The 15604-nt window shown below is 55.0% G+C and overlaps 1 protein-coding gene across 1 annotated transcript; it reads right to left on the minus strand.

The window, feature by feature from the left end:
* Positions 1–256: 256 nt before the first annotated feature.
* Sema3g (semaphorin 3G) lies at positions 257–11404 on the minus strand. Its single transcript, XM_050158239.1, has 16 exons — positions 11234–11404; positions 9207–9367; positions 9036–9098; positions 8683–8802; positions 8317–8407; positions 8087–8203; positions 7781–7926; positions 7469–7583; positions 7289–7358; positions 6867–7011; positions 6393–6624; positions 6213–6304; positions 5317–5358; positions 4536–4770; positions 4144–4277; positions 257–2794 (listed from the first exon to the last, which is right to left on the minus strand). The coding sequence occupies exons 1-16, from the start codon at positions 11346–11348 to the stop codon at positions 2330–2332; spliced, it is 2343 nt and encodes a 780-aa protein (XP_050014196.1). The 5' UTR covers positions 11349–11404; the 3' UTR covers positions 257–2329.
* Positions 11405–15604: the final 4200 nt, after the last annotated feature.

Here is a 15604-nt window from a genome sequence, read left to right on the forward strand (position 1 = left end):
TCCTGCCCCCTCAAAATCTTCCGAAGTTCCAGAAAGGTCAATTTATAAGCCCTCAGGACAGGATTTTCCTTGTGTATTGAGTAATCTCTGCTTTATGAGCAAAACCCTCGGACTTCTTCCGCTGTCGTACACTGCCTGTCTGCTAGAAAATGCCATCTCTGCTGACCATTTCCAGGAACACATAGTGTTCTTCCTTCCTCATTGGTAGCACACATCCATCAGTTTAGTACAAAAGAACACAGATACAGTCATGATGTAATTGGGTGATATAAATATTTTTTTCATCCCTTTATGGCTCTGCGTCCCTCATCAGAGCTCAAAAGTAACCACGACAATAAAAATATCAACAGCAATTTCAGTAAGTATGTTTGGAAGACCGAGAAGCCAAAAGGCCCATTTCAAAACACTAGCTCAAACACAGTTCACGCAGTGTTCCTAGGTGCTCGTACCACGGTACCATGGGGAGGGCGGCTGTCGACAGGAGCTGTCCTATTCCCAAGCAGAGGGGAACATTGTTCGGGATGTCAAGTTCTTTCTCCCTATGTTTTCCAGGGCCATTTCTCCAGAGGATCCTACCCAGAGCTTGGCAAAGTAGAGTCGGTCCAAAGGCCACTGAGGGCTAGGTTGCCACTTCTGTCTTCTTAGGGCCTCCTCCTTCTAAAGGGTCTACCCCCTTCATTTCCTCAGTCTCCACATCCCTTCTTTCCCCCAGCTTCCACCCATTCCTCTCGCCTCTTGTTTAATCCACCAATATCCAAGGGGTGGCACCCACAAGTAGAAGGGAATCTGGGTTTGGGCGGGTGGATTTCAGGGTTGTTTGCCGGATGAGCAAGTGGAGAAGGGGTGCACGTTCAGATCCCAGCACGGGGGTGGGGTGCAGATAGAGGAAATAAACCCATGGTTTGGACTTCAATAAAACAAGAACCTCTATCTTGCTTTCTCATCTCCTCCCCCCACCCTCTCTTTTCTTTTTCCTTCTTTTCAAAGGAGGGATCTCACACTTGCCCTCTTGTCCATCTTGTGCGTCACTAACTTGTTCACCCTCGGGCTGGGAATAGCTTTTCATTTAATTGTCCTCCTCCCCCACTCGGCTCCCCAGCTGGAGAGACAGCTGATGGCAAAGCCCCTCCCCTCCAGCCTGGGCCAGATGTGCCCTTGCTACCCAGCCTCTCCTAGAAGAGCAGGACTGCCACACCACCAGTTTCTTCTCCATGGTCTCCATTAAAAAGAGAGAATGAGAGCTGGGCTATAACTCAGTGGCAGAGCACTTGTCCAGCATGCATGAGGCCCTGGGTTCAACCCCAAGTACCACGAAAAACATGGGAGTCGTATAAATGAGCCATCATGACCACCCTATGTCTAGCAGAAAATATAGGCTCAGGGTTGGCAATGTCTGGCCTACCCAGTAACTCCTGAACCAATTGATGTCACTTTGATTCTTGAGGACACCTGTCATGGACCTGTCAGGGACCCACCCCTCTCTAGTTCCTTGTGACCCTAGACAAAGCCCAGCATGCTGGCCCTGCCCACTGGCTGCAGTTCTCAGGGAGCCCACTTCTAACCTCACCGTTAGAAAGTAGCCCATGCCTCCTGCAGCTGCTTTCTTCCCCTGTCTCCACCCCACAGACCTCCTCCTGATGATAAGGTGCGGGCACCCCACAAACGTGGCCTGACAGTTTGGGACCTGGTAAATGGGTACCATGCTGGTGTAAAGGGGGAGCCAGGCCACCTCCAAGCTCCAGCAGTCCCTTCCTCTGTAAGTATGAGAGGGTGATGGGCTGAGGCAGAGAAACGTCTAGATACCATCCATGGAGGCAGGTGAAGAGCGCTCCCCTCCCTCCTCACTCTGTCACCTTCTCTCACACCTCTGTTGGGGCAAGAGCTTCTTCGTGAGTGCCATCTCACGAGGCTGCTTTCCCCTGCTCTGGTGAACTGCCAACACACCCCTCAGAGTCACCCATACACCCACTCAGAATGGCCATTGTTCTGCAAGCTGAGAAAGAACCACCCAACCGTCTTGCCTCTGGGCACAACGGGAAATGTGCTCCGGAAGCCACGCCATCTCTGAGAACAAATAGCAGGCCCCTTGGGACATATAATCAAGGGGTGCCAGCTCCAGCCTGGGACTGAGAACACAGAGAGAAGGGCAGGGGGAGGCTGAGGTGCACGGTCCCTCCCACCAGCCTCTAGTCTTTCCTGTAGGTGGTAGAGAATTCCATCTCTCTAAGAGATAACCAGGTGCCCTGGCCTCCTCTGCTCTAGCTGGGTGGGAGGGAGATGGTGTTGAGCCCCCCCAGCCCAGCCTGTCCACCCCCTACTCAGCCATCTTCTATGCGGCTTCTACCTCCCGGGGTGTCCTGTTGTGCTCAGCCAGCACCCGACTCTTCCCCTTCTTGCCCAACTCCAGCCCTGCCCAGCTCTTGCCCTTAGCCTGCTTTCCCCTGCCCCGGGAGGAGCCTGCGCGCTCCCCCACACCCCTACACCATAGACGTTCACAGTACTCATCCACACGGGGCAGGTTTGCAAAACCAGCGAGCTGAAGGATGTCCTTATACCACGACTTGGGTGAGGCAGAGGCCAGGCCTCTCCAGGCTGAGGGTTCCTCTAGCCTTGGCTCCCGAAGGAACAGGCTGTCCAGCTGCACAGCTGCGATCACCTCCAGGGAAAAACGAACCACAGTCTGGGAGAAGCCATGCTCCAATGTGGTGCAGGTATAGTTCCCTGCATCCAGGCGGCTGAGCCTCCGGAACAGCAGCCCCTGCTCTGTTTGCACGACTCGCTCGTCTGTCTTCACCTACAGGGTGGGTAGGAGGGCACAGGAGACATTAGCAAGGAGTTGGGGAGGACATTCATCTCATTTTCTTCGCCCTGCTTTTCCACATTTACCATCCTTAGGTGTGTGTCTAATGAGTAAAACTCTGAGCTAAGGAAAATTCTACAAACATGCACATATTCACACACACACACACACACACACACACGAGCGGTCATGCTGGCCCTTCCCTGTCTCGGTCTGTCCTGTTCACTTCCCCACAGTATGAGACCCACAGCCCCAAGCCTGGGGTGGGCTAAGTGCCCACTCGAGTGTGGGAGGCAAGAGCTGGCTCTGAGCCCAAGCTCTTCTACTAACTAACCCCGTCTGGGCTTTGGTCTGTGCATCTGCACGCTGAGGGTAAACCGCCTGGGTGGTTAGTATTGTGTAACCTCATCTTGTTGCTCCCCCTACTCCAGGGAAACGCCTCAGTGCCCAGCCCTGCAGCTGGTCCCAGGCTTGCCCTCCCTGGCTCCCAAGCTGGAGGAATAGCCCCTCTTGTAATTAAACCCCTCCTTTTTTCCCTCCCCATGGGAAAACCCTTCCCAACTCTGCTCTGCCTCACGCCCCAGACTAAAGCCATCTTGGGGGTGGATGGACCTTCCCAGTTGGGACCAGAAGAGGGCTTGGCCGGACAGCTGGCTTCTGAGGAAGAAGCTTAGGGCTAGGTGTTGGGGACTGTGGATCCTCAGACCCTGAATTCTCTATGACCCCTTGCCTGCCGAAGTAAACAACTTGTTTTCCTATGCTTGTAGCTACTCTGAGCATGAGACCTTCCTGATGGCAGGGGAATGGTTTCTGGTGGGCTTGCAGCTGAAGGATCCCAAGAGCCAGAGCGTGACCATTGGTCAAGGAAGACACTATATAAGCTGCCCTGGAACAAAATAAAGTTGGCATTCTTGTTTCAAGAATGACCCGTGTCTCTCTGTGTGCATGTGTGCACACAGGTGTGTTTCAATCTCCAGCCCCTTGCCCAACTCGTGAACCAACTTGTGGTAGGCAGGCCTGCACAGCTAACAACAGAAGGTAACATAGTGGTCAGGGACCAGGACTGAGGCAGAGAAGAATTAAACTCTGGGGAAGAGACCCTTCGAAGCTGAGCCATGTGTTAGCACAACAGCTTGCAGACCACCTTGGACCCCATTCCCTCTCTCCAACCTCTGCCACACCCCTCACAGGCTAGAGAGGCTGACTGTAGCTACATCCAGCCTAGGTACTCCCAGAAGCAGAAATACGGAGAGGTCTTTATAGGTACTCTAGAGTCCCTTTCTAGAGCTTAGGGTTTGGAGTTCATGGAGGGAAGCGGATCTCAAGGTGGGGTCTTCACTCACCTGGTCGGTCCCCTCATCCCCCGGTCTCTGTAAGAACCAGCGCACTGCAGCCTGGGGAGACTTGGGCAGACACTCAAGGAAGGTGCTGTTGTACTCTGTGCCAAAGACTCTGGTCGCCAGTCCCGAAGCTTCCTCTGTAGAGAGGACCAGGTCAGATCGGCATGGGAACTCAGGGACCCCAGCTCTGAGGACCACAAACTAACTCGCATCAGATACCCATGTGATGAGGACTTAGACGTTCATCACCCACAAGCCATTCTCAGTGCGAGAAGTGTGTAGCCCCACAATAGGGAAACCGGGGACTTTATGACAATAGGACTTTTCTAAGCCCATACTTCCCAGGGATGAAGTCCAGCTTACAGGTTAAACCACATCCCCAGCCCACCACTCACTGTCATGGTTCTGGCCCTGGCCCAGACACTGCAGAGCAGGGTTGCCATGCCGGATGTCCTGCCTACGAAACCGGCGCTTGCCCAGACTCGGGCGGTAGCGGGTACAAGACGAACCATCCCAAGCACAGTATGGGTCCCGGGCCAGGCAACACTCAGCACAGGCACTGCCGTAAGTCTCACACTGGTGCAGCTGCAGCCGGGCCACGCCCAGTGGAGAGCCCACGTACAGCGTTTGCTGGGGAAGGAACACAAGAAGAGCCGCGGTGAGCTAGGCTTCACCAACAGGTTCTCAACTCCCAGATTTTCCCGAGACCCATCAGTTTCAGGAAGACTTCCAGACTAGAAATGGTGAATGTTCTCCAGACCATGTGCTAGGCTGTGAATGGAGGGTGGTGGCCTGGTGGCTTTTCTATAAGACTTCTTCGGAGCCAAGTGGTGGTGGCCCGCGCCTTTAATCCCAGTACTCGGGAGGCAGAGGCAGGCAGATCTCTGTGAGTTTGAGGCCAGCCTGGTCTACAAGAGCTAGTTCCAGGACAGGCTCCAAAGCTACAGAGAAACCCTGTCTCGGGGGGGAAAAAAGACATTTTTGGGTCTTCTTTGCTGTCAACCTTTGCTGGCTAGCCTAAGGGACTTTGGCTGATTGACCTCTGACTTCACCTTTGCCCATTGAGATGGCCCTCAGCATCAGTGGGGACCTTATAGGGGCAAGATGCCCTTCCCCCGTCCTGGCGTAGTAAGTAACTGCTTGGGAAAGGGGACATGGGGAAGGGGTGGGCCTTACCCTTTTGACAGAGATCTCCATCTGGGTGATGGGTGTTGGTACCTGCAGAAGAGATGGGGTCTTAGGATGGGCTGGTGAAGACTCTGTCCAGCATCCCTGCTTTCAACATCTCCCAAACCTGGTATAGGAGCCAGTTGCCCTCCACCTGATCACTGTACCTCCTGGCAGCAAAGGATGGGTGGGGTTGGGGAAAGGTGGTGCTTGCCTGTAATCTCAGCACTTGAACAATCAAGGCAAGAAGACGGAGAAGTCAAAGCCAGACTGCTCTATATCGTAAGTCTCAGTCTAAGCTAAGCTACATAGACACACGTGATCCCCAAAATGAAAGCAAATGCCGGCTACGGTGGTGAACGCCTTTAGTCCTAGCACAGAGCAGGCAGAGGCAGGTAGATTTCTCTGAGTTTGAGTGCAGACAGATAAATAAATATAGAGCTGGGTAGTCTTTTCCTGACATCCAGAAATGTCCCCTCATCCTGGCTGGCCTACAGGTCAAGCGGGAGACTCGGCACAGAGGTCCAGCATCCCTTCCCACAATGTTCCCCAGCCGTGAACCAATTGCTCTAAATCATTTGCCTCATGTCCAGAATCAAAACAGCCTCCCAAACAGAGTCACTCCCTGTCCAGATCTATGTGGGGAGGAGAACTCTCGGGGACTTGGCGTCTCACCCACTCTATCACTGCAAGTTGAACCTGATAAGGCTTTCCCTCCCCAGAAAGCACCAGGCATTTGAGTCTACAGTCCACTTGCTACCTTAGCTCTCCCAATAATTTAGAAGCACCCCAGGGCCTCTTCAGCAGTGTGTGCCATAGTTTGACCTTCTCTCCTGGGTTTACTCCCCTGGAACCTACCCCAGGCCCAAGGGTGGGAGGTAGAGCTCCCCCCCCCCATTGCTCACCTTAAACACCTGGAGCTCCTCCAGGACCACTTCTTCAGGCTCAGCCAAGCCATTAGCATGGAGGGCCATGACTTTGAGCACAGACCCTGAATCTGGAGCAGGGGAACAAGGGTTAGTGAGACAAGAAGGAAGGAACTACCCTAGCCCCACAAACCTGGCTACCTCTGTTCGTCCTCCTACCGGTCCCTAGGAAGATGACATCGTAGACCCCATCCTCGGCCTCCACTCGGTCCACCACAATCTGGCGCAGCTGCTGAGACAAGTGAGTTTTGACCAGGACAGGGCGTCCACGCCTGGGCCTCACAGGCTGGAACATGAGTGGGTGGTCTCGGACAAACTGCAGCACCTCATCTGGGGAGTCCTTGGTGCTGCCAAAGGGTCGCCCAGGCTGTGCGGTCATCTTGCTAGGGCACTGCAAATGGCAACAAAGGGGACACTTGCAGTCCCCAGGACGGCACTGCCAGGCATCTTTCCACCTCCAGGCAGGGGAGCACATAGCAGATGTTCTCCTCCCAAGCCCTCTGGAGACCCGGCCCACAACTACCATGGGATGGATATAAACCGGAAGCTTTTCCTACAGAGGAGCTCCCCCCACCCCTACCACCTGCATCATCTACTTAGGACTCCTTTGCCTGGTCCCAAGCAGTTACTTACTACGCCAGGACGGGGGAAGGGCACCTTGCCCCCATAAGGTCCCCACTGATGCTGAGGGCCATCTCGATGGGCAAAGGGCCCATTGAAGACCTCCCAGATGTCTACCATGTGGTACACACAGACGGCAAAGCCCTGGAACACAGCACTGCCAAGGACAAACAGGGACAATCAGGCCAGGCCGAGGGAATTGCAGGTGATACAAACTGGCTCAGTAGGTGATACAGAAGATGACAGTGTCTACTGAAAACAAAGCCTGGAATGCAGGACACAGAGACAGTGACAAAACCAAGATAAGATGAGAGAATAGTCACAGCGTCACCAAGTCAGGGAGAAGAACCACGGAAAGACTGTGGCGGGAGGGCAGAGGCTCAACAGAGAAGCCAGACTGAGGTGGCTGGGTGTGGGGCGTAAAACATGCCCACCTGACAGTGCTGAACAGCGCGTACACCTCAAGGTTCTTCCCTGCCTTGGGCCACAGCAGGAACACGTCCTCTGGGACATAGAGAGAGGCGTTAGCATCATAGCAGCTGCCAGGGTTCTGACTTACCTGCTCAGGGCCCTCCCTACCCCCAGAACCCAGTCCTGGCTGGCCATTCCCTTACCTAGTTGGTCAAAGTGAGTCTCAGCCCCACCGGGGCCAGGCACAGAGCATACCAGCCTGGCCTTGAGGAAGGTACTCCACTTGTTCACCAGTACCCGCTGGCCGCCAGCATCATTCTGGGGAATGGGAGGCTGGAGTTGGCTTTATGCCCCATGAGGGTGGGCCCCACTTCCTGTTCCTCTACCCCAACCATAGGGAGAGGGATGGATTTCAGCGCTGCGTCCTTGCCTCAGTTACTCTACTGTGGAGGGACTGTCTAGGAAGGAGGTCACAACAGGGATCTTGAACCTCACCACCCCACCACAGTGCTTACCACACAGACGCGGCCCACACGGCTGATGGTGACGTGACCTGGGCCACCATCTGGTGATGGGACAGTCTCAGAGAAGAAGAAGTACACCTTGTCATCATCCCGGTCGGAGTTATCCGGGATCCGAGCAGCCATCACAAACCGGGGGTCTGGGTGAGTGACAGGGCAGTGATGTGACTGGAGAAGCCACATGACTCCCCCACCCCAGGAGCTGGAGGTGTGGCCTGTCCATCTTGTGCCACCTTCTAGCTATCTTCTGTCACCACAGAGGGATGGATCCCAGGCAGCCTTGCCTTCAGGGGGCCTCACCATGCAGGATGCTCTGGTCAGAGTCAGAACGCAGGGCTGGTCTGGTACCCCCACTTCGGAAAATCATGGCCTCACGTCCAAGGAAATCAGCGGTGAGGCCTGTGTACAACTCCCCACCTAGAAGGGGCCAGAGTTAGGAAAGAGCCAGGCCCAGCAACCAGCCCATCCCTTCCCAGTGCCACAAGCCAACTCTCACCCTCCCGGCCCACTCTGGCTTGGTGGTCACCCACCTACAAAGGTGCTGGCGAAGGGACGGCTCGGCTCGTGTGGGCAGCGCCCCCTTCCATTTTCCACAGTGCTAGGTTCCAGGTGGAGCACGTGCTAGAGGCAGGAAAAGGGCACAGAAGGGTGTCACCTGGGAGAGAAGCAGGCCTCTGCCCAGGCAGTGACCCTGGCGTGCAACTGGAGCATAGGGTGGGGGTGGGGGAAGAAATCCTGATCCAAGGCCTCTCTGATGGGGTCAGCACCCCCCACACAAAGGCGCCTTTCAAGCCCCTGCCCCCTCTGTCTTACCCTGGTTCAATGGGAAGCGTTCAGACAGCATGGAGGAAATGTCACTGCTTCCCAGTCTCTCATGGGGCCAGGCCCAGGCTCACCTCCCCACGATGTCCCACTGTGATGAGGGTGCAGATGGGCTGGAAGGCACCAGTGCCGCAGGCCAGCAGATGGGTCCGGTTGTGGGGTTGTAAGACACGCACAAAGTTGGCACACTCTGTCTGCAGAAGGGAGGCGCCCAAGGGTGAGGAAGGAGTGCACCATGCCCTTGGGTTCTAAGGCTCAGCCCTGCTTTGTATCAGCTCTGAGGACTTGGGTGAAGGTCACATTCTTCCCAGGCCTCCCAAACACTCAGGATCTGCTCCAAAGGCTCCAAGCAGAGGCACCAGGGGAGCGGCTGCAAGCCATGGCCTGGCAGTGGGTAGCTGGAAAGGCTCTTGTCAACAACACTCACCGAAGGATCTCTTCCCTTCCGGACACACTCTGCCCTCTGTCCTGGCTGTGGCAGCCACAGGACCTGAAATACAGCCGGTGCTTCCGTGTCCTTCCACTTATAGTCTCGAGTCTCCCTCTGGCCTCCCATCTGGAGGTGCCCCATTTTCGCCCCCCCATCGGTCCCACTCACCTCCCGGGGGTCTGGCCATGCCTGATCCAGCCTCAAAGAGTAGACGGCATCACGGGCTCCCAGAAAGAGGCGATCCCGATACTCGTCCAAGTACATGACTTGGAGGTCTAGGGAGCCCCGTGGGCCCAGAAAGATGGCAGAACGGTTGGCAGACAGGAGATCTAGCAGAGATTGGGGGGGGGGAGAGGAGGGTTAGGGTCTGCTACTCAACCCCAGTCAGATAGTGCAAATGGGGATCCCAGCTGTACACACTCCACACACATGCATCTGGGAAATGTTGCCGTGCACAGGGTTGCTGGAAGGCTTTTGGGACATGGTTCTTGGGGCAAAGGGTAGAAGCAGCTTTCAGCTCCCACCCAAACTAGCCCAATTTACCTTCATTCTTTTTATTTTAAAGTGGTCCTGGAGATCAGACTTAGGGCCACCTTCCATCACGTTCAGCACCCAAGCATTCTACCCCTAAGCAAATTCCCAGTTTCCCTCCCTCCTCCATTCTTCAGACTCTTGCTCTTTCAGCGGACCACTTCCCCAGATCCTATCTGTACCTTGCTAAGCGCCCGGGGAAGACAGCCCCACCAACAGAAATTATGTCAACCAGCTCGACAAAGAGCTTGGAGAGTCAGGAGGAAGGTGGTAGAGTGTGAACATCTGCAAGACGGGCTCCGCCGGGAAGGTGGACAGGTCCGGGCAGAGGGAACAACATGGCACAGGGCAGGTAAGGCACAGCCAGACAGGACTCCAGCCTCAGAGTTGTGGACAAATGACATTCTCCCTCACAGACACTGCCCTGCCGGCTGACCCCAGAGATGGAGGGATCGAGGGCCCCAAGAGTTGTGGGTCTTGATATAGTTCCCTGGGGAGGTGGGAGTGACGCCGCAGCAAAGAGCTGGTGGTCTTGGCACTCTTGGGAAGGCCCAGAGCAACCCTTTGCCTAGAGCTCCTCCGGCACTCCACGCCATCCCCAGACTCATTGCTGGCCTCTTCAGGAAGCCCTCCTTGGTTAATATGGACTCTTCACTTCTGTCTTGCATGCCATTTCTAGCAGCCTGATCTCCCCTCAAAACCGCAGCTCCCCCTTGGTCTCCACAGCAAGCTTGGACCTTCCACCTTCTAACTGAGGTTCCCAGAGGAGGGTGATTCTTCCCCACAATGGCAGTCAGCAGGGCTGGTGAGATGGCTCAGCGAGCTGAGACCCTTGGTACCAAACCTGACAACCTGAGTTTGGTCCCTTGGGGCCTCAATTCTGCAACTTGTCTTCTGACCTCCACATGTGCACCTGGACAACACATTCTCTTTCTCTCCCCTTCCCTGTCTCTCTCCCTCCCCCTCTCTCAAATGAATGAATTAATAAATGTGATACATTTTTGGTGAAGAAGAATCTGTAATGAAATCTTAGTCTTAAGCATCTTTCCCCATAGACGGTCAAAGGAGACGGTACCACACAGCTAGATGAGAATGGGAGGCCCCCTCTGCACACACCACGCTGGATGGCAGAGGGAAGCAGAGACTCTCCTGGACCGTAGGTGGAGAGGGGATGATAAGGTGAGCTTGGATGATAAGCCAGGACAGGCTGCAAGAAGTAGAAGAGGCTCCTCCCTTCCCTGTGGCTCAGGACAAGGGCTGACTTCTACCCACACCCTGGATGTCGACCCAGACTCTCTCTATACACTCCCTTTTGCCTGTCCCTCTGTCCCCCTCCCAGCTCTGTGCCCATCCCTACGGAGGTCTCTCAGGATTTCCATCTCCCTCCCTCCCCTTGCAGCAGCCTCCTCAGTTTCCACCCTGCATTAGTGTCCCGCTTTGGCCATGGCTCCCAGGATGTGTCTCTATTTCCTCACAGTCATCCTTAGCACCATCCAGGGGCTGACCAAGGGATCTACAGAGCCTGGCTCTACCGCTGCTGCCGCTGGTTGGCTGAGGGATGTCCTACAGCCACAGACATTCACAACATGCACACACACACACACACACACACACACACACACACACACACACACACACACGAACAGGGCAGCACTGGCCAGTACCTCTGTAGGAGAGCCGCAGACGGGGCACACTGGGGCTGGGACCAGGACTGGGGCTGCCCCCATGGAGCAAGATGCTCCCCAGGAGGCAGCAGATGGCCCAAGTCGAGGGGACCATGCTGGGACCCAAGCTCTGATCCAGCTGCTGGATGTCGTTTGCGCTGCTGCCACCAGGCCTGCTACTTATAAGGCGGTGGCTCCACCCAGTGCTGGGTGGGAGGGCGGGGAGGCCGAGGGAAGCAGAGAAGCTCCAAGGCTGCCATCTACCTGCAGTTTCTCCAGCCACCCCAGTTGGCCCATTCAGTGCCTGTGCGGGAAGCCAGCCTGTTCCCCTCTTAGAAGACTCCCTCCTAGCTGAGGTGCGGATAGTTTAAATGATAGACACGCACGAATTCAAGTGCCCGGGCTCCTTGTGGCAAAGGGGCAAGACAACCTGAAAAAGAGGTCAGGGTCAAGTGGGGGTTCTGCCTTGGCTCCCTGCCTCCCCAGAGACACCGCTGACCTGACCGCCCAGCTCTCCTGGACTGCCAAAGCTGCTGGGGGTAGAGAGCTCTTTTCCAACCCAAGCAGCTCAAGCTCATCTTGGCAGGGGCTTAGGAACCCACCGCACGTCTCAGGTCTGCACTGGTAAGAAATGAATGGCTAAGGCCGTAGTTCTCAATCTGAGGGTTGTGACCCCTTTGGTGTCGAAAGACCCTTCCACAAGGGTTGTGTGAGACCATCAGAAAACACAGATAATTAGCCTGGCCCTGAAGGCGCACACCTTTAATCCCAGCACTTGGGGGACAGAAGCAGGCAGATATCTGTGAGTTCGAGGCCAGCCTGATCTACGCAGTTAGTTCCAGGACAGCTAGGGCTGTTACACAGAGAAACCCTGTCAGGGGGCGGGGGCGGGAGGGGGGTGGAGGACCACAGATATTTGCATTACAATTCATAACAGTTGCAAAATTACAGTTATAAAGTAGCAATGAAAATAACTGTATGGTTGGGGGTCACCACAACATGGGGAACTGTATTTAAGGGTCTGCAAGTAAGGAAGGCTGAGAACTCCTGGCCTAAGGTCACCCACACAGACTTCCCCAGGCTCCACAGCCCCACCCTGAATCTATCAGGTTCTGCCTCAGCTCAGGCTTTCTCTGAGGTGGGAACAAGGTTTATTGGAAACCCAGGGGACCTTCCATTGTCTTGCTTCCTTCAGGCCCCAGAATTTCAGAAGCCCAGGGACCAGAGCACAGTAGGTCAGTGGAGAGTTCTTCCCAAGCCCACAAGTCCTACATGCCATGGTTCTGCCTTGAACTCTGGTGAGTACAGGAAAGGAGCTGAGGGAAGATGCGGCAAGGAACTGGATCTGGGTAAGTGGGAGCCTCCACGCCACCATTTCAGAGCCGTTTCTGTCCCTGCCATCCCCAGCTCCTACCTCACCCCACCCGCCACCTTCCTTTCAGAATCCACTACCTACAAAGTTAGAGCTTCCAGGATTCTAGAAATGCCTGTAGGGTGGGCCTCTAAGATGGAGCGGCCTGCGCTCCCAGAAGGTGGGCGGCAGGCAAATTTAGGAGCAGCTGTTCAGAGAGGTACCTGACTCCAATCATAGCGGAACAGGCTCAGCTCAGCCCTGGGGCCCTCTTTTGCTTCTGGGACCCTATCTCCCCTCCCTATCTCATCTCTGGAAAGAAAACAGATTAGCCCTTGGCTCAGCATGAAAAGGATTCATGGCTTACAATTTCACACCCCCCCCCCCAGTTTCCTGGACCCTAGAACATTAATACGGTGTGGGGGCTTTCTACTTAGAAGCAGACCAGGGGCTGCTCGGAGACACTAACAACCACCCCCATCCCACCCCTGCCTCGGTTTCTTCTAAAGAACCCTAACCAGTGCTCTTTAAAACCTGGGTCTGCCTTCTCCTGAAGCCAAGGGACCAGTCATCCTGGATATGAACTTACACACTGAAGAATGGTTTGTCTGCACAGGGACTGATAGAGTCGACTCTATCCTGGAAACTCAGTAGGGTGGAGACATTCTGCCTCTACTTTCCTGGGGAAGCATTGTGATAAAGCCCAGGCTGAGGCTTTATGCCTTGCTTGAGATGGAGCTGGACACGCGACAAGTTGAGACTGTGAGCAGGGTGCCTCCTCGGGCCACCACCTTGAAGGTCTATACTCAGCCAGACCCTAGCTGTGGCCTTCAGGGCAGGCACCTGGGGTGGCAGGGGCACTTCATGTCGTAGAAAGAACCTGTGACAGAGACTGGAGGCCCATCCTCAGCTGTGTGGACTCAGTCGAGTGTCCCACTCTTTCGCTCACTCTCTCTCCATCCCACCCTTTTCTCCTTTTCTTCCTCAGTTTCCCAGTCTAGACTGCAGGAGACCGATCTTTCCTTAAGGACCCTTCCCACCAGCTGCAGACCCAAAGGTACCCTGAAGGCTCAGATCAGAGCCTCGCACACAGACACCTGGTGCCATCTAATGGACAAAGGTGGAACTTCATGATAGATCAAAAGAACCAATCTGGTTTTGTGCTGGAAGGGCCTCAGTTGCCTAAGACACCACAATGCAAAGACACGGAAGCAAAAAAGATGCTCCGGTGAGTTCTTCTAATGGAAAAAAAACAAGGGAGGCTTCCTGGAGAAAGCCCTATCCAATCAAAGGATGACACAACTCCACAGTAGAGAGGACAGGAATAAGTGATGCATGCCAGTGACATGGCAGTAAGTGGTGGGCGCTTGGGATCCCTGCCGGGGTTGACTCATGTGTGCTCAGGTAGCAGGTGCCACCAGATGGGTATGTGCATGGTTGTATGGCCCAGCCGTTCCTGGTACAATTCTGAATCAGTAATGCCTGGAAGAAATGGCTCCCTTTTCTGACCTCCACTCCCGTGGCGTTTTCTAGAACTCCCTTCAGTGAATGCGTCCTGATCTTCATCTCCCCCAGAATGGTTCCCACCTCTGATAGCTGGTGAGGACAGCCAGGGTGAGCAGGGACATTCCTGCTCTCCTTCCAGCTCCTTCCTGACAGTTCTCACTTCTAAACCCCAGGCAAAGAGGCAGCTGTGTAGCAGGCTAGGCCTCCCTCCTCTTTCCAGCATAGAGGGCCCGACTCTGTCCCCTCTCCAGTCACTGCTCATCACCCCTCTCTCCGCACGCAGACCTCAGCACTCTTCAAGTGCTCACCAAGAAGGACATGCATCTTAGAACATACCCTCCAGTCGGGCAGTGGCGGCGCACGCCTTTAATCCCAGCCCTCGAGGCAGAGGCAGGCGGATCTCTGTGAGTTTGAGGCCAGCCTGGTCTACAAGAGCTAGTTCCAGGACAGGCTCCAAAGCTACAGAGAAACCCTGTCTCGAAAAAAAAACCCTCTTGGGCCCAGCATTGTGGCCCAGCACTGGACAATGGTGGCCGAGCCACCCAGCCTCTGCATCACCCTCGACCGGTTGTTTTCATCCTTCTTCCCTCCTCCCTCTGTTCTTCCTCTGCTGTTTGGCTGTTGTCCACGCCATTCGCCATCTGACTTCTGTTCACTCTCTTCAGCCCCCTCAAATCTGGTTTTCATCCTACTGCCCCATGGGACCCTCCCATCCAGATAGCTAAGGCCTAGAGGGAGGAGGAGGGAGGGGAGGAGGGGGAGAGAGAGGACTCTAATTCCAAACCCCTGGAGCCATTAGCTGTCATCCAGGCCTGTGTCTTTCACCCATCGACTCTTACCTGTGTGTCCTATCCAACTGTCCGTGTCAGGCCCAGGCAGCCAGTCTCTGCCACTTTCTCTGGGACTCTCATTCATGGACAAACCTGGGAAAGGTTCCCTGCTGTGCTGACCCTTATGTTTCTGACTCTCACTCTGCCCCTCTTTAGCGCCCATCTGTGCATCTTCCCAGCAGCCTGTCCCAGCAGCTCAGCATTGATTCTTCATCTTCCCTGTCATCAAGTCATCAAAACAGCCCCACCTTTATCCCGAGGAAACCAATCTGAACTCTGAGGGTCTACCAAGGAACCAGCCTCGGGTCTGGAGAGGTGACTTGCTTGGGCTAGTGCTTGCTCTGCAAATGTGGAGACCTGAGTTGGAACCCCAGAACCCACCTAATAAAACAGGTTTGGTGGCATGCTCTTGTAATCCCAGCACTGGGAAGGCAGAGTCAGGACGATCCTGGGGTGCAATACCTGGTCAGCCTGCCTCATCCGTGGGTGCTCAGGGTAAGTGAAAGACGCTGGATAGGACCTGAGAGATAGCACTTGGGAAAGACGCTGGACAGGACCTGAGAGATAGCACTCTGAAGCTGACCTCTGGTCGAGAGAGAGAGAGAGAGAGAGAGAGAGAGGGAGGGAGGGAGGGGGAGAGAGAGAGAGAGAGAGAGGGGAGGGGGGGGGAGGGGGGAGGAGGGG

Source organism: Alexandromys fortis, unplaced genomic scaffold (genome assembly GCF_014885135.2).
Source record: "Alexandromys fortis isolate MF-2015 unplaced genomic scaffold, M_Fortis_MF-2015_v1.1 scaffold_106, whole genome shotgun sequence".
NCBI lineage: Eukaryota > Metazoa > Chordata > Mammalia > Rodentia > Cricetidae > Alexandromys > Alexandromys fortis.